Source organism: Silurus aristotelis (genome assembly GCF_946808225.1).
Source record: "Silurus aristotelis genome assembly, chromosome: 6".
Classification (NCBI taxonomy): domain Eukaryota; kingdom Metazoa; phylum Chordata; class Actinopteri; order Siluriformes; family Siluridae; genus Silurus; species Silurus aristotelis.
The window spans coordinates 9,293,235-9,316,289 of NC_139579.1; the positions used below are offsets into that span (position 1 = coordinate 9,293,235).

At 38.1% G+C, this 23,055-nt stretch overlaps 2 protein-coding genes across 3 annotated transcripts in view; both read left to right on the forward strand.

Moving 5' to 3' along the window:
* Positions 1–23,055, forward strand: part of LOC310727723 (craniofacial development protein 2-like) — a gene marked incomplete at its 3' end in the record, with an annotated part of 68,928 nt that overhangs the window by 33,004 nt on the left and 12,869 nt on the right. The gene's annotated exons all lie outside the window — the stretch shown is intronic.
* The window catches only part of rxrba (retinoid x receptor, beta a), a 29,428-nt gene continuing 8,094 nt past the window's right edge, over positions 1,722–23,055 (forward strand). Inside the window, exons 1-8 of one of the 2 annotated variants that reach the window (XM_083543326.1) lie at positions 1,722–2,230; positions 2,472–2,596; positions 7,468–7,697; positions 11,588–11,741; positions 17,072–17,251; positions 17,572–17,732; positions 17,829–17,958; positions 20,889–21,021. In XM_083543326.1, coding sequence (XP_083399452.1) covers positions 2,581–2,596; positions 7,468–7,697; positions 11,588–11,741; positions 17,072–17,251; positions 17,572–17,732; positions 17,829–17,958; positions 20,889–21,021 — 1,004 coding nt within the window. In that variant the 5' untranslated portion in view covers positions 1,722–2,230; positions 2,472–2,580. The remainder of the gene's footprint in view (positions 2,231–2,471; positions 2,597–7,467; positions 7,698–11,587; positions 11,742–17,071; positions 17,252–17,571; positions 17,733–17,828; positions 17,959–20,888; positions 21,022–23,055) is intronic. The other variant, XM_083543327.1, reaches the window with a different exon arrangement.

The following is a 23,055-nucleotide window of genomic DNA, read 5'->3' on the forward strand; positions in this document are numbered from 1 at the left end:
GTTTTCTTATAGATCCAAATGATTCAAAATTACCCATATTTTCTTATACTCTGCTAATAAAATAAGTGTTTGTACATGATCAATGCTAGAACAGGATTATTATAAATGTGTAATTTATTCCACTGATTATTTTAAGGCTTTAATTTGCTGATCAGACGGTCAAGCCCCAGCCAAACTGCCACTGTGGGGCCCTTGAACAAGGTCTTTATCTCTTTCTGCTATGTATAATGGCTGACCCTGCACTCTGACCCCAGCTTCCTAACAAACTGGGATATGCAAAGAAAAAAAGGTCATTGTGCTGTAGTGTATGTGTGACGTGCAAATGCATTTATTTTTTTATCTAAATGTAAAATAAAACATTTATAGACTTTCCCTTAGCTCTTCTACTCAACCGCCCTCTTCTTCACTGGGCTTTTAGAAATCAAAGTAGTGTCAGGATTGTTTCTGGGAAAAATATTTTTTATCGGATTGATTTGGATAAACATAATGATTGAGACAGTGGCAGGCCATGCATTTCATACCCAGGCCTTCCTGACATACCATGTCCTACCTGAATCAATTGACCTTTTAATACCATCAATATAACACATTACGGCTATAGAAAGCATCCATGTTATATAGAACTGCTGTATAATGGCATGCTGCCTCACAGACGGTTATCTCATACAGAGAGAATGAATGTTATTACTAAAGAAAGAGACCAAATGAACACAATACAACAAGTCTTCTTTCACTGCAGCCACAGCTGAACCACCTGCATGCATCATCTCAAGCATAGGTATTAATATTAACCTCATAAAATGACCATGGGCATTTTTTTTTATGTGCATTACAGTTTTGTGTGGATTTGAAAGGAAGGCAAATTGTATGTTTTTTGTGCAAATTTTACAGGAAAGAAAACGCAAAAGTATAAATGGGTCATGGAAAATGGTTTTGAACTGTTTCGGCTGACCTTTACTCGTGTTGTCCAGCTGCTCTTAAAAAGTCCATGTTGTAAATGTTCTTGTAAGTACATCTGCATCCAAATCAATTTCTTCTCTGCTGTCAGCCATTGTGGAATGAAGAAGAAAAAAAAAAAAAAACAGCTATTAAATCCAAACGAATATATTTGAGCTTGTACACACTGCTACAAATGAGTAGTCTGCTCTTTGATCTGATTGGTTTTCGCAATCTGATTGGTTGAAGCAATAGCTTCAAGCAACATGGATTTTGATCTAGAAGATCCCAGCAGTGCTGTCTTTAAAGGGCTTACGGCAGATACCATTGACGTTCACGTGACATGACTGCTGAAACACATACACTCGAAAGAAAAGCTATTAAATGAAGAGAACAGACTATGTGGAAGTTTAATACATATTCATGAAAAAACATATATATAAACATGTCACTGATTCTTATAGAGATTAGGGCAGCAGAGAAGGTCTTGCTGGTCCTGACGGCCTGTTACTGGATTAGATGAGGATAAAGCTTGAGATGTGGTTAATTTAGGACAGAAATTTAAAGACTACACATAGAACAGGATGCAGGTATCAACATGAATCTATATTTCATACAAATCAGAGTTTCAGTATTTTTTATTGATGTAAATAAGTTGTATGGGGTTGCTTTGAATGAGATGGAGATCCACCTGAGGACAATAATGTGAAAGTCTACACAAAGGACAGGATGCAGGAATCAGTGACAGGGTTATGGTTCTGTTTTCATAGACGAAATCATGAAAAGTGTGTGTGTACTAGTGTGAGTGTGTGGGAGGGAGGGAGGGAGGGAGGGGGGGGTTTGGTCAGTTGAATGTAATTAAAACTCGACCCCAGTTTACAGTTTACAAGCCATCTGATTTGGAGTAAAGTTGGACTGAGTGCGATTTAACGCCTGACACGCACCTGCAGATGAAACCCATGTAGAGCATTTGTAATCTATAAGTGATTTCGTTTCCTGTTTGGAAAGGAAGGAGTGTGCAGCAGATACAGTGTGGTAGCTGAGAGAGTGATAGTGGTGGTAGGAAAGGAAGAAAAGGAAAAGAAAGGAAGAACGCAGGGTTAACAGATGATATATTAGTAGCAGGCTTGTGTTTTCAACCAGTAGAATATTCATGTTGTCTGATCCCTGCTTATAGATTTTTATGTATATTTATATATATATATATATATACACACAGTATATTATAGATTCAGGTTGGGGTAGGGTTGCTCGCTAGCTCCATGAAATGATTCGCCTTCATGTCATCTAAAACGTAAGTTAAAATGCACTGCTGCCGTTATATTAGTTTTTTTGCACAGTTTGATTTGGACCCAATGTCTGGATTTAAAAATGGGTTCTAGCTAAGTTAGCTAACTTGCTAGCAAGCTGGCGTTTAAATGCTAGAATTTTAGGTCAAGTCTAGACAGATAAATAATTTAGAATTTGTTACTGATATGGGGGTGTATTATATGGTTAATAAGTGGTTTTGTTTTACTCTTGTTTGTAAACTGTAGGTAGGTACGCGTACTTTTTGTTTGAAAAAGAAGCAGCGGGGCAGGGCCTCAGACCGCGGTGTAGAGTTCAACCCGGATCCGTGATTCGAACTCCTGTGTGTCCCTGACCATGGGCGACAACAGAGGTGAGCTTATTTTTTACTGTTTTACACAATTTATCTGCTTAAATGTGGAATGCTTTTGCGTTAATCATGTATGTATGTATGTATGTGTATGTATGTATGTATGTGTGTGTGTGTGTGTGTGAGAGTATATGTATGTATGTATGTATGTATATGTGTGTGTGTGTGTGTGTGTGTGTGTATATATATATATATATATATATATATATATATATATATATATATATATATATACACACACACACACAGAAATTATATATAAATAAATATACATACATACATACATGTGTAGGTGTATGTGTGTGTATGTGTGTATATATATATAAAAACAAATGAGAATTTTAGAACCTTCAACGTAACACACATTAATCCATGAAGTCCTTTATTGCTTTATTTTATCATATGCTATATAGATTTTGAAACATTTAAAAATGTTTTGAATCACTAAACCGATGTTTTACCGATGTGCCAAGTCTCAAATCAAGCACCAAAATTTGCCATGTTGCAAACATCCGACAATTAAAATCTTCCGTGTGGAAACAGAAAAAGTTTTATTTGGTGTCCTAAAATTTAAAACACTAAATCTTTCTTCTTTTGGCTGCTCCCATTAGGGGTCACCACAGCGGATCATCCGTCTCCATACCCCTCTGTCCTCTACATCTGCCTCTTTCAAACCTACTACCTGCATGTCTTCCCTCACCACATCCATGAACCTCCTTTTTGGCCTTTCTCTTTTCCTCCTTCCTGGAGGCTCCATCCTCAGCATTCTTCTACTGATATACCCCATGTCCCTCCTCTGCCCATCTTAATCTCGCCTCCCTCACCTTGTTTTCAAAACGACCTACATGCGCTGTCCCTCTAATAAACTAATTTCTAATCCTGTCCATCCTAATCACTCACAACAAAAACCTCAACATCTTCAGCTCTGCTTCCTCCATCTCCACCTCCTGTTTTTTACTCAATGCCACTGTCTCTAATCCATACAACATTACAGGTCTTACCACAGTCCTATAAACTTTCCCTTTCAGTCTTACAGATACTCTTCTATCACAAATCATTGCTGCTATCACTCCTCCACTCTGCCTGCACTCTTTCTTCACTTCTTTAACACACCTTCGATTACTTTGCATTGTTGACCGCCAGTTACATAAACTCATCCTTCTTCTCCACCTCTTCTCCCTGCAACCGCACCACTCTACTGCCCTCCCTCTCATTCACACACATTTACTCTGTCTTACTCTTACGGACTTGTCTTCCCCTTCTCTCCAGCACATACCTCCACCTCTCCATGCTCTTCTCAACCTGCTTCATACCCTAGATCCCTGGGACATAAAGAAAAGACATAGAAACACCCCCAAAAAAACCACATCTAAGAGCATGTGCGAGATTGGGGTAGGCGGAGGCATCTTAATGTCCTAGTTCACAAAACAACATATTCTTCTATACCTATACCTCTATATCTGCTCCTTTACCTAAGACTATTTATAAAACGCTTGACAAACAAACAAGCTTTCAACCTTAAACCCTTAGACTGTTTGAGTTCTAAACAATAATAATAATAAATAAATAAATAAAAAAAAATAACTACTCCCTGTTGTGGACTTGATTTATTTTACGAGTAGTCTGCACCTTTTGAATGGAGTAAGAATGGTGGATCATAATTGACCAAAAGTTTCAGCATGTAGTGCTTTTATTTCAGTTGTATTTTGCAGTCGGTTTGAAATTTTAATGGTTTAGTAAGGACCCATGCTGCTGCATTCTGGACTAGTACTTACTGAAACATCCAGACAGTAAAGCATTACAATAATCCAACATAAAGGTAACAAAACTGCAAACTAGTTTTTCTGCATTGTGTAGTGACATCATGCAACTTACTTAGCAATATTCCTGAGATGAGTGCTATTGTAGTAATATTATGTATATGTATTATGTATTATGTATTATACGAACTTCAGTGGAAAGACTGCAGTCAATAATCACAGCTTTTACTGCTATTTATACAAAAAAACTAAACAAAACAAACAGTAGAAGCATCCAGAGACACTCAAAAAATCAAATAGCTTACTTCTGGTTGCGTCTAGTCCAGAGGTGGGAAGTACAAATACTTCGTTACTGTACTGAAGTAGATTTTTCTGGTATCAGTACTTTACTCCATTATTTATTTTTCAGACAACTTATTACTTTTACTCATTACATTTTTACTCATATTTCACAAATATCTGTACTTTTTTCTTCTTACATTTTCAAAACCGGCTCGTTACTTTAGTTTTAATCCATTGATTTGGTGAAATATAAATCTTTATTTTCACTGCGCGCCGAATTCAGCCGAACAACAGATTTCCTGTTACTGCGCGTCTTTTTCAATCCGCTGGTGTATAAAGTCCTGACTCTCACTCACCACAGAAGGCAGTAAGAAGTTTGGGGTTAACGTGGATGAGACAGAGGGAGTCAGTGATGTAAACATGACTGAGATCAGACACATTCATGATCATCATCATCTTTTCTCTGCTTGTGTTCTATACGTGGATCTTCAGCCTGCATACATTCATTAGGTAACAACATTTTTAATTAGTTTTGTATTAATATATATTTTTGGCTGTCAAAATTCTAATTATTTTAAACGGCACTAAACTGTGTTAACGCTATCAATTCAGCGCGCATTTCTGTTTCTACTATTTTTATAAAAAAATATAATAAATAAATAAATAAATATAAAAGAGGCGAAATAAAACCTCCAGCAAAACATACACTTATTCACGACGTCCCTTCTTTACTTAGATATAAAATAAATAAATAAACTTCAGCGAAAAATATTTTTTATCAGTAAACTTTTGCGCCAAGTCTCAAATCAAACACCAAGTCCGCCATGTTTTACACAATTAATCCTCTGGGTGGCGTTTTGTGGGTTTTTCCCTCATAATGGCGAAACAAACTTTAATTACTGTCTTTATTGTTCTTACAGATAAAAACAATACATCATTCAAATCTGTAAAATGTCTGATTATATATATATAAATAAAAGCTTCTTGACTTGAAGAGGTGCAGTTTCTTCGGTATCACCTCATTAGCTGTCCGTGTGGAAACATAGCAAAGGCTCTTAATGATGTCCACACATCTCTGCACTGTTATAGCCTTTATATTTAATCACTGTACATATGCTACTTTTTGCACTTCTGGTTGATGCCAAACTGCATTTTGTTGCTGCGTACCTGTACTATGCAATGACAATATCTATCTATCTATCTATCTATCTATCTATCTATCTATCTATCTATCTATCTATCTATCTATCTATCTATCTATCTATCTATCTATCTATCTATCTATCTATCTATCTATCTATCTATCTAATATTCATATGATGTGAGTTCCAGTTAACAGCTAAAACAGGTAGCAGTAATAGCTACTTTTTACTTAGTAAGTAAAAAGGTATTATCAGTACTTCAACTTTTACACGAGTATTTTAAAACATGAGTAACTGTACTTCTACTTAAGTAATGGATGTGTGTACTTTTGCCACCTCTGGTCTAGTCCTAGTTTAAGTACTTATGTCTGGTCAGAGTTCTGTAAAAAGATGTTAATAAGCACTCATAACTTTCTTTTTGAGTGCACAGTTCTCAACATGTACAACATCAACAATGTTAATAAAGTCAGTGTCTCTAAAGTGGCATTGTCACATAAGAATGGACTCTAGTACCAGGTTTCTATTTTTTATTTATTTATTAATTTTTTTTATAGATAGCATGTATAAGAAGGAAAAGCAGTGAGCCTTAAACCAACAAACAAAAAAGCGTAGAAAGAAGTCTTCAAACTGATAGTGTTCAATAATACCAAATAATACCTGAGCCAGGAGTGTGTTTTCTTATTTTCTGCATTTTCTATTTGAATAAGCAGAAAACTATGATCAGTGGTGTTAAAAGCTGCACTAAGGTCAAGCAACACAAGAAAAAAGCATTAACCCTGATCAGTGGTCATTTACTACTTTAATCAGCACTGGTCAGGTTTTTTCATCTGTTAAACAGATTTTGGCAGCCAGTAATAAAACCTTTTCTAAATAACCAATTCATCGCCTCTGGTTTCTGTTGGAAGAAAAGTGTAGCTTTGCTATCTAGTAAACCAGTCGATTTTTATGAGGAAATAAATCAAATGACTTTAGAAACAGATTCTAAATGCTGATTTGATATAGCTGTATTGTTACAGGGTTACTTATCAGATTGTCTAGAATTATATTAGTAATGAATCAGTGGTATAAAATAAGAATCTTGGATCGTTTGTCATAAATTTTTGTGGTGGACATATAAGTTGATCTCGCAGCTCTGAGCTTCAGAAGTCGAGACATAGTGTAGCCTACCCAGGAGTCTTAACGAACGATCAGTATGGGGTAGTAAACTGTAATTTGGTAATATGGTAATACGGTAATAATTGTACAAATTACAGTGCAGGGTTTAGCAAAATTTATGGTACTGTACAAACTATACAGTATATATTTATGTGGCAGTGGGCGTGTGGACGAGGGCCGGGTCACGAGCGGACGGGAAGCAGCTGCCTGCTGCCCGAAGCTTAAAATATTTTTACATCGTAAAATAAAAAATAAAAAAAACGTCGAACCATCATAACTCTATGTAATAAGATATATTTGGCAGAATTTATTGGGTGGCCCTATTTGTTTATGACTATATATAGTACATTCTCTTTATTGGGTATACCTAAAATATAGGCCTTGGTGAGAACAGTGTAGGTATAAATCAAGTTTTGATTTCTCGACCTATACAGGTGTTTGAATGTCTTATTATAATTTTACATATAATCCTGCAGTCCAGACGGCTCCTCTGTATGATCACCACCTACAGGGAAACAATGATTTCTTTTTTCAGATTCTCGCAGTCCAGACAGCTCTTCTGTTTCATCACCGCCTTCAGGGAAACAATCACCTGCACTGGTTCTCTCAGCAGCTGCGATGACCTCATTGCCACCTGTTACTTCGTCAGTCAGCAGTCCGATTAGCAGCATGGGATCACCCTTGTCTGTCATCAGCTCTTCTTTAGGTTCCCCTTGCCTCCCTGGGACGCCATCAGTGGGCTACGGCCCTATTAACAGTCCACAGGTGAGCTTCTGTAGAATCATTTACTTTGTGTTTTTAATATAGTCCATCTGCATTCCAAAAGTTAGTCAGGTTTTGATGGCAGAAAGATTGTCTTCGTTATGACTGGCAAATAGAAATCTATAAAAAAAAGAAATATGACGTTCCTCAGCTGCTGTTTGTTGCTTTGGAAATCCTCCTGCAGTAATTTTGTTTAAGTTAAAGGGACTTTTCCAATTTCCAATTTGAATATTGCAGTTTCATTTGTAGATGTTGTTAGTGGGTCTATCTGATATCTTGCTATTTTATTTAGGATTCAGATCAGGTCTCTATTGATTCAATGAGTCAGTTTGATTGTGATTGTTTTTGCTTTACACAGAAGACATTTGGGTTTGAGAGAAATAGATAATTGTGATGAGATCAGAATTTCAGCTTTGATTTCATGATATTTACTACATCTGTAAATACTATTACTATTTACATTAACGATTTGTGACATTTCACCTTGCTTAAATCCTTTTCCATTTCATTTGAGCAGAAATATTAGAAACTGTGACTGAGATGGTATTTCTTTCTGCTAATGTGTGTCTAAGATTGATTGTTTAAATCATTCAGTAATTCTGAAAGCCTACTCTGGGTTTCGCCTATGAAGGCTGCATTTGTTGTTAGAAAGGAAAGACCTCGATGAACACCAAAAAGCTGTCGGGACTGTAAATGATACACATTTTATAGTCAAGTCTAGAGGCTTTTATTGTCATTTCTACTATACACAGTGGTACGCAGTACACAGTAAAAAAAATGAGACAACGTTCCCCCAGAACCCTGGTGCTACACTAAACAACATGGAGCTACAACACACAACATAAAGCTACATAAAGTGCATCGAGTGCAACCTAGTGCAAACAGTGCAGACAAAAAACAGTACAGACAGACAACACAAGACAGTGTGGGACAAATACACATAACTCGATAGCGCCGACCAGTAAACCTACTGTATACTTTGAATATACAATGCTGTGCAAAGAGGGACTATAAAGACTAGAAACAAGAGTATATGTAAACACACACACACACTATATATATATATATAATATGAGAAATTGCCGAACGGGTTCAGGTGAAATTCTTTATATTAAATTGAGCACTGAATCGGGCCGCACCACATCATAAATATGGATGATGTTTCTCTGACGTTTGACCTGCCGCTCACTCGAACTGTCTACAGGAAATGTGAATCATTCGTCACGCTGAAAACAACCGGGCATAAAAAATACGCACTTCACCTGTGTTCTGAGCTGCATGGCATCGGGAGAAAAGCTTCACCGATGGTGATTTTCAAACGCACGACGATGCCAAAAGATAAACTCCCGAGAGAAATAGTTGTGAAAGGAGGGAGGAAGACAGTGAACAATGACTTTCTTGGTAGGCTACTGTTTAGATACAAGCCGTGTAACAGGCACTATGTTTCGTTAAAGCCTGTGTAAAATTCATTGGTTTCAGTGTAGACACACTGCGGCTTATAGACAGGTGCGGCTTATTTATGTTCAAAATAAAAATCTTTGTAAAATTCAGTGGGTGCGGCTTATATATGGGTGCGTTTAATAGTCTGGAAATTACGGTAGATTAATTACACACACATATTTCAAGTGTTAATTTATTTTGATTTTATTGATTATGGCTTACAGCTAATGAAAACGCAAAATTCTAAATCTTAGAATTAATCTAATATTACTTAATACCAATAAAAAAGAAAAAAGGATTTTTAACACAGAAATGTAGGACTACTGAAAAGTATGTGTACAGAACTCAATACTTGTTTGTGACTCCCTTTGCATGAATAACTGCAGCAATGCAGCATGGCATGGAGGCGAACGGTTTAAGACACTGCTAATGTGTTATGAAAGCTCAGGTTGCTTTGATTGCGGCCTTCAGCTCTTTATGTTGTTGTGCCTGGTGTCTTGTATCTTTTTCTTTACAATACTCCATAGATTCTCTATGAGGTTTAGGTCGGGCGAGTTTGCTGGCCAATCAAGCACATGGATACCATGGTTCTTAAACCAGGTATTAGTACTTTTGGTAGTGTGGGCAGGTGCCAAGTCCTGCTGGAAATTAAAATCTGCATCTCCATAAAGCTTGTCAGCAGAGGGAAACATGAAGTGCTCTAAAACGTCCTGGTAGATGGCTGTGCTGACCGTGGACCTGATAAAACACAGTGGACCAACACCAGCAGATGACATGACTCCCCAAATCACCACTGACTGTGTAAACTTTACACTGGGCCTCAAGCAACTTGGAATCTGGACTTCTCCTCTCTTCTTCCAAACTCTGGGACCTTGAATTCTAAATGAAATGCAAAATTTATTTTCATCTAAAAAGACAACTTTGGCACACTGAGCAACAGTCCAGTCCTTTTTGTCCTTTGCCCAAGTAAAATACCTCTAACGTTGTCTCTGGTTCAGGAGTGGCTTGACATAAGGAATGCGTCAGTTGTAGCCCATGGATACGTCTGTGTGTGGAGGCTCTTGAAGCACTGACTCCAGCTGCAGTCCACTCTTTGTTTAGGAAACCGTTGCTGGTGTTAATTCACTTATTAGTGTGAAACCACGAGTCTCCAATATTGAACTTTTTCCACAATATTCTAATTGAAACTGAATTGAAACTAAATTTTGGGTTTTTATTAGCTGTTAGCCATAATCATCAAAATTGAAAGAAATAAACACTTGAAATATATCAGTCTGTGTGTGATGAATCTATATAATATACGAGTTTCACTTTTTGTATTGAATTTCTAAAATAAACTTTTAAATGGGATTCTAACATGCACCTGTATACACACAAATTGTCAGAAAGGGATGAATGTGTATGGCAGATATTGACAAAAGTACAGATTAAAGTAATTAAAGGATATAGCCTGAGATACAAGTACTTATAAGTATGGATTTAAAAAAAGAAATGACTGTCAAAAAGTCCTTTGGGTCACAGGCAGAATTATCATGATGACGAATCAGTTTAATTTGCACTGTAAACCTTGAAACCCTACGTGTGGATGTTCTTGTTGTAAGGCTTTCAGTTTTGTGTTTCACAGAATGAAAAATACTTTTATCAAACATCATTTATTGTGGTAGTTACGTGTCAAAACCGACCCCGGAAAAAACGAATTTTGTAAGTGGACGCCACCCCAAAAAGCTTATTTTTTATTATTATTATTATTTATATATATTTATTATTTATTTTCTATTATTGTTAAGGCCATAAATCCTCCCACACTCTTTAAACACGCACGGAAAACATTTGCAAGAATATAGTGAGATGAATTGTGCAAATTTGTAGGAATATCACATTTATAGTGAGTACTGTACAGTACTGTAGCGTAGCTTATGCATAGTTTTTTCTGCTTGTTGTTTGGTTGAAGGGTTGAAAAAGGGCTGAGTTAAAGATACACGTCACCGCATTTTTTACTTTCATCTGGTGACTTCAACTCTTCAAGCCCTTTTTTTAACTTCAGATGACACTACAACCTATAAATTTCTTGTAATGCTACTTATTTCTTACGTGTATTGGAGAACAAGTAGTGATACATAGAAATGAGTCAAAAGTATGCAATGACGTTGAACATTTAGATTTTTTAAAAACAATTATTTTATTTTAAATTATTTATTATTTTCAATTTAATTAATTTTCTTTTTCTTTTTTTTTGTGGGTGGGACACTCAATATTTCAAGTCGTATGCATATATATTTATCATAAACTATTGTTACAAAAGCTTATATGGCAAACTCTTATTCTCTACAGGAACAGGAATGCATGTCATTAGACTTCTGAGTACACATACATATTTATTGCTAGTAATTTTGTACAATCTTGCAATGTAATATTGTAATATCCCCCCCCCCCCCCCCCCCCCTCCTTTCCAGATCAACTCTACAGTGTCCATGTCTGGCCTGCATGCCGTCAGCAGTTCAGACGACGTGAAGCCACCATTTGGCCTGAAACCACTTTTAGGCCACACCCCTGGACCCACACTCTCCCACAAACGTCTCTGTGCGATTTGTGGCGATCGCTCCTCTGGTACATTTCCATCACAATTTGGAAGAGGTTAAATGGGAAAGAATGAGCAGGATACTGACCAGACAGGATTTCATGTGATTTACTATTGGACTGGTGTAAACACCAGTGTGTCTCATTCTCTACTTCTGAAGGCTTATTCCTAGAGGGTTGTGGAATAACCAATTCAGTTTGATTGATTTAAGTTTATTTCTATAGTGCTTTTCACAGTGTACAACTTTATGTAAACAAAATGACAACAATTGAACAATTTGGTTATATTTACAGTATCTTACAAAAGTAAATACACCCCTCACATTTCACAGTATAATCTTCTAAAAGGACAATACTATAGAAATGAAACTCGGACATATTTTAGAGTAGTCAATGTGCAGCTTGTATCGCAGTACAGATGTCATATGAAAAAACTCAACATACAGCCATTACTGTCAAATTAGCATGCAACAAAAGTGATAGCTGTATGGCATGTAATCAGGCAAAGCCACGTGAGCTATTATTCATGTTCGTGTTTTTTTCTGCTTGTCAGGATCATACACATTTGTGTTTTTTGTATTTGAACAGTTAAAATTTGGTGCTTTGAGTTCAATTCTCTCACACTGACCACTGGATGTTCAACATGGCACCTCATGGTAAAGATTCTCTGAGGATTTGAGAATTAGAATTGTTGCTCTCCAAAAAGATGCCGAGGCTATAAGAAGATCGGTAACAGAGTTACAGTGCAGTACAGTGCAGGGTCATACAGAGGCATTGTTTGAGGTTGTAGAAGCGGAAGGTCGCTTGTCAGTGATCAGACCATATGCCACACACTGCAACAAGTTTGTTTGCATCACTGTCGTTCTAGATGGAAACCTCTTCTGAAGCTGCCTCACAAGAAAGCCCACAAACAGTTTGCTGAAGATGACCTGTCCAAGAGCATGAATTACTGGAACCATGTCCTCTGGTCTTCAGACCTTAACCCAGACCTTAAGCATGTGGGGCATCCTCAAGTGGAAGGTGGAGAAGCGCCATGTGTCTAACATCCAGCAGCTCCGTGATCTCGTTACATTTACATTTGCGGCATTTAGCACACGCCCTTATTCAGAGCGATGTACAAAAGTGCTTTGAGTCTCTAGTAATGAATAAATCTACACTGGTACGCCAGATTACAAACTTAATATAAATATAACCCTTAAATTCTACAAACTTGGAAAGTGCTAATTTAAGTGTTTCAGGAAGAAGTAGGTCTTCAGTCGTCGCTTGAAGATAGTCAGGGACTCCGCTGTACGGACATCTAGGGGAAGTTCAATCCACCACCTCCAGAACAGAGAAGAGCCTTGAAGTGTACTTACCTCTCATTCTGAGAGAAGGTGGTACCAGTCGAGCAGTGCTGGAGGATTTTAGACAGCATGGTGCAGTGCGAGATGTGATGAGGTCACTGAGGTAAGATGGCGCTGGTCCATTTTTGGCCTTGTAGGCAAGCATCAGTGTTTTGAATCTGATACGTGCAGCTACTGGAAGCCAGTGAAGGGAGCGCAGCAGTTGGGTGGTGTGGGAGAACTTGGGCTGATTGAACACAAGCCGTGCAGCTGCATTTTGGATCATTTGCAGTGGACGAATAGCGTTCAGGGGAAGACCTGCCAGCAGAGAGTTGCAGTTGTCGAGTCTTGAAATGACAAGAGACTGAACAAGCACCTGGGCAGCCTGTATGGACAGAAATGGTCGAATCCTTCGGATGTTGTAGAGAAGAAATCGACAAGAGCGAGCCACATTAGCGACATGTGGGAAGAAGGACAGTTCATTGTCCATAGTTACCCCAAGGTTACGAGCAGTGGCTGAAGGGGAGAGCAGAGAGTCATAAAGTGTTATTTGGAGATCTTGACCTGGAGATGAATCACCTGGGATGACCAGCAATTCTGTTTTGCTGGGGTTGAGTTTTAGTTGGTAAACACTCATCCATGAAGATTCAATTCAATTCAATTCATTTTTATTTGTATAGCGCTTTTAACAATGAACATTGTCTCAAAGCAGCTTTACACAGATAATGCGGTGATTAAAAATGAATATGTTCTTTATGAGTAAGTTTGTCCCTGATGAGCAAGCCGGTGGCGACTGGCGACTGTGGCAAGGAAAAACTCCCCGAGATGGCATAAGGAAGAAACCTTGAGAGGAACCAGACTCAAGAGGGAACCCATCCTCATCTGGGTTAAATATATGTATCTAGATATGTCTGTCAAGCATGCCGAGATCCGAGCTGAAGCTGTGGTATCTGATGGAGAGAAGGAAAAGATTAGTCGAGTGTCATCTGCATAGCAGTGATAAGAAAACCCATGGAAGGATATGACTTTACCAATGGAGTGGGTATAGAGGCAGAAAAGGAGGGGACCGAGTACCGAGCCTTGTGGGACACCAGTGGTGAGTCTGCACAGGGCAGATGTGGATCCCCTCCATGTTACCTGGTATGAGCGACCTTTCAGGTAGGAAGCAAACTATTCCTATGCTGTTCTGTGGGTACCGAGGCTCTTGAGGGTTGACAAAAGTGTCTTGTGGTTCACTGTGTCAAACGCTGCTGAAAGTCCAGAAAGATAAAGTACAGATGACAGCTTGGCTAACCGAGCAGCATGCAGTTTCTCAGAAACAGTCAAAAGGGCCGTCTCTGTGGAATGTGCTGCTTTGAACCCAGACTGGTTCGGATCATGGAGGTTGTTCTGTGAGAGATAGACAGACAGTTGGTTAAAAACAGTGCGTTCCAGAGATTTAGAAAGAAAGGAGCAAAGTGATACCGGTCCGTAGTTGTTGAGGTCTGATGTATCCAGAGCAAGTTTTTTAAGATGGGAGTGACCCTTGCGTGCTTGAAGGTAGTTGGCACATAGCAAGATGTTAAGGACTTGTTGATGATTGTGGAAATGAAGGGCAAAAGAGCTTAGTTGATGGTCTGAAGCATAGTTGAAGGGATTGGATCCAGAGGACAGGTAGTGGGATTGCAAGATTTAATGACTTGCAGTATCTCATCTTCTGTTAAGGTTAAAAAGCTTGACAGAGACATAGTGGATTGTCGGCATTGTTGGGGAGTAAGTGAAGGTCTGGCAGATTTTCTTAATCTTCTCATCATAGAAGGAGGCAAAGTCATTAGCAGTCAGGGAGGATGGAGCAGGTGCAGCAGGGGGGTTGAGTAGTGAAGAGAGCTCATTATAAAGAAGTGAAAGGGGATCTCAGCAACAACCTGTGCAGCTTTGGTAAATTCCATGCCCAGGAGGATTAAGGCAGTGCCAGATAACAGTGGTGCTCACACAAAATATTCACACTTTGGATGCAGGTTTGAAGTTCAATTAGGGTGTACTCACTTTTGTTACCAGTTATTTAGATCATAATGGCTGTAAGGTGAGTTATTTACAGAGGACAGAAGAAACCTTGAGGCACCAGACTCAAAAGGGGAACCCATCCACATTTGAATGACACCAAGAGTGTGATTTTAAATAAAAAAAACTTTATGCCACAGCATATATCAATTGTCAGTTTGGTTATCCTTAAAGTCCAATGTCTAAAATATTCATGAAGTGGGATACAACTGGAGCTGGTAACCGCTCTAAGTTGTGCTTTTAGTGTGTTGTCATTTTTTTAAATAAATAACCTGTGACAGAAGAAACATCTATTAATATCCCAAGAATCCAAAGCCTAACAAGAAAACTGGTAGAATATGTAATACATGTACCAGTTGGATAATACTCGATAATGTTATGTAATGTAGTATGATGTGAGGGATTTATTCCAAAACGATCAACAACTAAAAATGTGACTCCTATAAGAGTGTTCATTGATTTAAATACAGATAACATGCTCTGATGCTTAGTCATAGTGGCAGGCAGCCAATCAGATCTGGATCACTTTTGGAAAAATGAGTTAACCTGATATAGTTGAGGTTACAGATTAGAAATGTTGGCCCAACCTACTACTGTCAGTAAATACTTAAAGCACGCAGGATTAAAAGCCCAGCAACTCCTATTTTGACACGTATTGAGCCTGATACAAGTTTGGAAACAAAGTTTGGTTTTTGATACACACATGCATGTTCCTTTTGTTTCTATGCAAGAATCTAGGTAAAAGGTAAAAAATGCACAAGAATTGGACAGTGAAAGAAAGAGACTGGAAGAACGTTCTGTGGGAAGATGAGTCCAATTCTGACATTTTTGGCTTAAACAGAAGAACTTACGTAAGATTACGAAGAGAACAGCTGAAGGGATCTAATGGAATGGCCTGCCCAGTCACTGCACCTAATTCCGATTGCACTGCTCCTGGATCAACTGGATGGATATTGAACCCATTTCAAAGTTTGACAAGAGGCCTGGCAAAGTATTTAAGCGGAATCTATGGAGACACGAAATACGTTTCTGTTCGTTACATATTTGTATGAACATTTTTATATTTGTTTGGACAAAGTAAACGTTGTTGCATATTAACAAAAAGAACATGCCTATGTCTTTAAAAATGATTACAAAAAATTAGTGTTTCCAAAGTATTCTTCACATCGATTCTGCTTTCATTGTTGTAAATTTACATTTCACATGTGAGCCTCAGAAACACAGATTTGTTACTATGCACAGGATTTTAATACTTCATTAAAATTTAGAATGTAACTTATCACAAGCTTTTGTTAGCGATACATATGGCCATATGTACATCTTCAATATTTTGTTATATCGTGAACCTTTAGTGTTCGTGTATCTATTCTGAAAGTCAGCGTAGCACACTTTCTGCATGAAAACATAATTCATAAGTTTTTTTTTTACAGTGGACTAATTTTGATAAGCAGCCATTATAATGAGTTCATATTTTAACTGCTCCTAATGTTGTTTATTTATTTATTTATTTATTTATTTATTTATTTATTTATTAGCGGTGAGCTTCTGTGCTGAGAAACAGAATTTCCCAGACTGAAGTAACTTATTTTTTCATTTAAACACTCAACTAATGAGATGAGACTGAGGTTAAGAAAGTGTAGCTACTGCAGGAAGAAATGTGCGATTTCTCAGTCCAACACGTGGCTTCATTCCCTAAACTGGAACAATGATGGCAAGAAAAAAAGCTCTGATCTGAACTTTAATTTCAGTTCTGAAGTGGCTCGGGATATATTCGAATTTATTTTATTTTATTTCTTTCTAACATCAGCTGTAAACTCTAGAAGATATCTTGCCATTCACATTCTGGTTAACGTTTGAAATACTAGAACATTTTCAGACAAGCTATATAAAATATATAACTTCAAACATTGATGTCCCCCGTACACACACAACGTGAACACAGAAGCTGCCTCTATGTGTCTGATTGTTTACCAATTTCTTTGGTTGACTACTCTTTAGGGAAGCACTATGGCGTTTACAGCTGCGAGGGGTGTAAAGGGTTTTTCAAGCGCACTGTGAGGAAAGATTTGAGCTACACCTGCAGAGACAACAAGGACTGTATGGTGGACAAGCGCCAGAGGAACCGCTGCCAGTACTGCCGCTACCAGAAGTGTCTAGCCATGGGCATGAAGAGAGAAGGTAAGACCACCGCTTTTTAGCCTGCACTTTATTTTATTTAATGTAGTCTTTCAGGATGTTTCAAGGAGGCAAGGATTTTCCAGCATGCGTTTTTTTTCCTTCTTTACCTTCACCTTCCCCTTTCCTTAAAAGTGAATCTTTCTTTTTAAGAGAAAATGCTAGTATGCTGTCAAAACTAGGGCTAATATTATATAATATAGGGCTAATATAGCAACCGCTAATATAGCAACACCAAATATTAAATTTTAAATGAATGGACATTGATTTCCTTTTTTTAATATATTTATTTTTATAAATTTTAAAATGTTTGTGTGTCGTAGCTGTTCAGGAGGAACGTCAAAGAAACAAAGAGCGAGAAGGAGAAGTCGAATCCACCAGTGCAGTGAATGAAGAAATGCCGGTGGAGAAGATCCTGGATGCCGAGATGGCTGTGGAACAGAAGATCGAGCTGCATTCTGATGGAAGTTCAGGCACCAGCTCTGTGAGTCACCCATCCAATCACTGACTCATTAGTGTAGAGATCCTCAGCATAGAATACATACAGTAAACCAGCTCACATTAACCCCCTCACATTTAGGAAAACGATCCTGTGACGAACATCTGCCAGGCAGCTGATAAACAGCTCTTCACTTTGGTGGAGTGGGCCAAGAGAATCCCACACTTCTCCGAACTGGCTCTTGACGATCAAGTCATCCTTTTACGTGCAGGTAAGTGTGAATCTGAGTTGACTCTATAGCCAGTAAAAGCTTTTGAATGTAAAAAATAAATCAATAAATGAATAAATAAAAAGACTGCAGAAACATTTGATGACCAGATATGGGAAGATCAACCAAAACCACACTCAAACAAAAGCACTATAACTTCTGGAGGCACAAGTCAACATTGTGTTGTAAAGTCATTTTTTGTTCAATGGCCACAGTATGTACCAGGGGTATGATTGTACACAAAATCCATGGTTCGGTACGTACCTCAGTTTTTAAGTCAATTTCAGTTCAGTTATGGTGAGCAAATGCTTGTCGTTTTTTATTTATTTTTATTTTATTTTATTAAAGCTTGATGCTTGATTAAATGATAATGAAATTAATATTTGTATTTTTGTATACAATTTTATTAAACTGATTAAATAAATGTGAAAAAAAAAAAACATTTGTCAGACCCCATTTGGAAATATACACAGATGTGTGAGTGTGTGTTTTATATTCAATATTTAATTTTCTAAAGATAAGAAATCTCACGAGTGAGTACACACCCCTCGTATTTTGAATTTCCATTTCGCAACCGTTTTAGTATAATCTTCCCAAGTGACAATACTAAAGAATGAAACTTGGATATATTTTAAAGTAGTCAATGTGCAGCTTGTATAGCAGTGCAGATTTACTGTCCTCTGAAAAAAACTCAACATAGTCATTATTGTCAAAATAGCTGGCAACAAAAGTGAGTACACCCTCAGTGAGCATGTCAAAACTGTGTTCAAAGTGTGAATATTTTGTGTGAGCACCATTGTTATCTAGCACTGAATTAATCCTCCTGGGCATGAAATTCACCAGAGCTGCACAGGTTGTTGCTGGGATCCTCTTCCACCCCTCCATAATCACAAAGCTGCTCAATAGGGTTCTAGTCTGGAGACATACTTGGCCACTCGATCACCTTCTGGAGGGCAGTTGTCATCTTTGGGGTGGTTATGTTGAAAAACTGCCTTTTGGCCAAGTTTCTAAAGGGAGGGCATCATTTCTGCTTCAGAATGTCACTGTACATTTTGGAATCCATGTTTCCCTCAATGAACCGCAGCTCCCCAGTACCAGAAGCACTCATGCAGCCCGAGACCACCACCATGCTTGACTGTAGGCAAGACACCGTTTTCTTGGTACTTCTCACCAGGGCATCGCCACACATGCTGGACACCATCTGAGCCAAACAAGTTTATCTTAGTCTCATCAGACCAGAGGACATGGTTCCAGTAATTCATGCTCTTGGACAAGTCATCTTCAGCAAACTGTTTGTGGGCTTTCTTGTGAGGCAGCTTCAGAAGAGGTTTCCTTCTAGAACGACGGTGATGCAAACCGACTTGTTGCAGTGTGTGGCATATGGTCTGAGCACTGACAAGCGACCTTCCGCTTCTACAACCTCTAAAGCAATGCCTCTGTATGACCCTGGTCACTGCACTGTAACTCTGTGTTACTGATCTTATAGCCTCGGTATCTTTGTGGAGAGCAACAATTCTAATTCTCAAATCCTCAGAGAATCTTTACCATGAGGTGTCATGTTGAACATCCAGTGGTCAGTGTGCGAGAATTGAACCCAAAGCACCAGATTTTAACTGCTCAATTACAAGAAACACAAATGTGTCTGATCCTGACAAGTAGACAAAAAGATGATGAATGCCATACAGCTGTTATCACTTGGGGTTTATTCACACTTGTGGCTGACTAATTTGACAATAATGTTTTTTTCAGAGGACTGTAAATCTGTACTGAAATACAAGCTGTACATTGACTACTCTAAAATATAAGTTTCATTTCTATAGTATTGTCTATTCAGAAGATTATACAAAAATGCTTGCTGGAATGTGAGGGGTGTGTTCACTTTTGTACTTAACTGTTCTTATTTCAGCATACTTCAACAAATGTCTTTATTCCTTCCTTCCATCCTTCATTTATTCACTTCCTCAATATGGAGAATTTTTGAAGCCGTGTATAAAGCGCATAAGAATCCATATTGTTAAACTGTCGTAAAAACGAAGGTGGCAGCGATTTCACGCATGCGCGAAACAAGATCTGAGTTTTACGATGCTTTGCAAATCGGATTTCCGGTACAGAGTTAGTAGCCACAGTGACACTGCGCTAAATCTAGTTAATCTTTTTTTATACCCCTGGCATTGTTGTCGAGGTTTATTAATGATTAAAAAAAAAAGGGACACTGTGCTCAGGGTCAGAGGCAGAGACTAAACAAACTCGCCGTCTGTCATTTAATACGTTTGTAAGAAAACCCGGATTTTAACTCTGTTCCACACGTACAAAGGATTGCATTCAGTACTGAAAGCCTTGTACCGAAACCGTTTGGTACGAATACGTGTATCCTCACACCCCTAGTATGTACAGGTTTGAACATAATCTGCCGCAGTCTGTTAACATGGATAATAATAATGTTATTAGCTTCTTTTAACTAACCAAGTAGAATTTCAAGTCTTGTAGGCAGGAAGAAGACTTGTTCCATGGATATAATTGGCCAGGCTTAATCAATTCCATTTCTTCTGAGAACAGACCTCATACCAAATAAAAATCCCAACATGGTGGAGATTTATTAGGAGAAGGAATTGATCACCGTTTTATCCAACGATAAGGAAAAAAATGAAACCATGACCACACAGGGCACGTTTGCTTGATCTTAGACTTCATGGGGGTTGATATTTTCCTTCTCATCCAGTCAGTGTTCAGTGGAAAGCTGGTTGAGAACATCAGCAGAACATCATGGCGGCCATGATGACGATCCTGGAGGTCTTCACATCAGCCGGTCCTTACGCAGATACACAAAAGTAGTTCTTTAGTCTAGAACTATTAACCTAAATGTGTTTTTTTAATCTGTTGACAACACTTCCTTTTTTTTTTTTTTTTTTTTTTTCTCTCCCCCCCCTGTTTAGGTTGGAATGAGCTGCTGATTGCCTCGTTCTCTCATCGCTCCATCAGTGTGAAGGATGGCATCTTGCTGGCCACTGGACTCCATGTCCACCGGAACAGTGCACACAGCGCAGGAGTGGGAGCCATTTTCGATAGGTAATCGTTTTATACATGTATATTTCTCTCATTTCACTCATTTATGTATGTAAACACCTTAAATTAATTTAGAAAGCAAATGGAATAACTGAGATCAGCTCAGATCTGAAGGTGTGTGAATCCTCAAATCCCCAAAAGAGTCCTCCTGAGGGTCATCACTGACTTTTCTCTGATTTTGTGCTTAAATTGATACGGTTTTCAAAATTCTGAAAAGTCTATGGACTTGAACGAATAGGTCTTGGGCAATGACCAATGTTCAGATGTTTCAAAGGTGTGAGTGGGAGAGGGACCCTGAGGAGCCAAGAACTGCTTCCAACCTGATCCAGGAGAGGGCAGTACAGCCTGGTTTAACCCAATAACCATTCATAAATAAACGTCTTTTGTTCTGGTCTTCCCTCAGACTCTCTGGACCTTAACTTGTCTTTGCTCAGTCTCTAATTTTATTATTTTTTTTACTTCTATAGTTTGAACATTGCGACATTGATGGTTTCAGGGCTTTCAGATACAAGTAGACAATCGAATTTTAAACAGTAAAGCAAATTATCTATTTTTCTTTTATTGCACACAGTATTTAACCTCGTCTACAGCATTTTATGTAAATGTTAAATGCGAGGCTTTACGGCTGTAGTTTATTCTGATATTTAGGATCGCACGTTTTACTCCACGTAATCACACAATGTAACTGTAAATACTAAAGCATCTGTCGGTTAATGATTGAAAGAAGGTGGATTTTAAAACAGTTTAAAACGATGTGCTTTAATAATTGATTTGATATAGTAAGAGGAAAACATTGATTACATAAAATCTTTTCCCAAAATAAAAAATCTATTAGAAATATTTCGACTTTGTAACATGGAGCTTTCATTTGTTTTGGGCTTCTGAGGTTTCCTCTGCCTCATTTTCTCTCTCTCCTATATGTTCAGGTGTAGGATGGTTCTCATGTGACCACCTTCCTCTATTATTAACACTACCCAATCTCTAAATGACTACAGCCGATAGCATTCACCGTCAATGTTAGGCTTATTAGGTCTTACATTCTGTTTATCTTGTTTCCCTGCTGCACACGGCCTCCTCCAGTTTGCCTTTTGCCCCAAAACTCACCCCTAGAGACAATCTGTTTATCTGCATTTAAAATGTGCAAAATATGCACCTATTTTATGTTTCTAGTTACATTCCACTATTTGTAATTAGAAATAGAGCACTAGTGTCTTGAGACCTGCGTTCATGTTTATAGCGGAGAAGGAAAAAAAACAAAAACAAAGCTGTTTTTTGTGCCGCCTGAAATGCTGTCACATGTTCTGTCCATTCACTCTTTCCAAGAATATTGGGTGGCTGTACAGATGTGTTAACATCATGATGATAATTTGTTAGGACATCTTTGCTTTTAGCCTTAGATTTTCATCACATGGATTCAACAGGGTTTTGAAACCGTTCCGTTTGAGATTGCGGTCCTTGTGCGTGATGACGTTACACATTTACGGCAGATATTTTTTAATCGCATTTCTACTGCATTCAGATCATGAAACCAGTTTTGCTTTGCAGCAAGGATTACTAATTTGCCGAAAATAGCCATTGGAAGACGTATGGTAAAACGTGACCTGAAAAGGTTGAATGTTGAGTTAAAGTTCTTATGTGGGCAAAGAAAATGACAGAATTTTATCCACCAGCCTGCACTGCTCACGTAGGACAGAATGAGTTTATGGTTTCAGTCAATGCTAAATTCTGATCATAAGCATGTAGTCTCAGATCTCAGTTCTTGGCTGACAGAAAAGGAACCTGATCCTGTGGTCTTCTGCAGTTGTAGCCCCTGCACCTCAAACATCACAGCTTACGATGCCACTTTTTGGGGATGACAATTAAGAAATTGTCAAATTACATTGTAAGCAGCCTTTTTTTTTTTTTTTTTTTGAGGATGTTGATGACCATATGACGGGTGATTTGGGGGTGTTTCTTTATGCGACTGTGCAGGAGCAGAGTAGTTTAGAAGGTCAACCGGAGTTCTTGTGTATACATTTTTAACACCACACGCTTCTC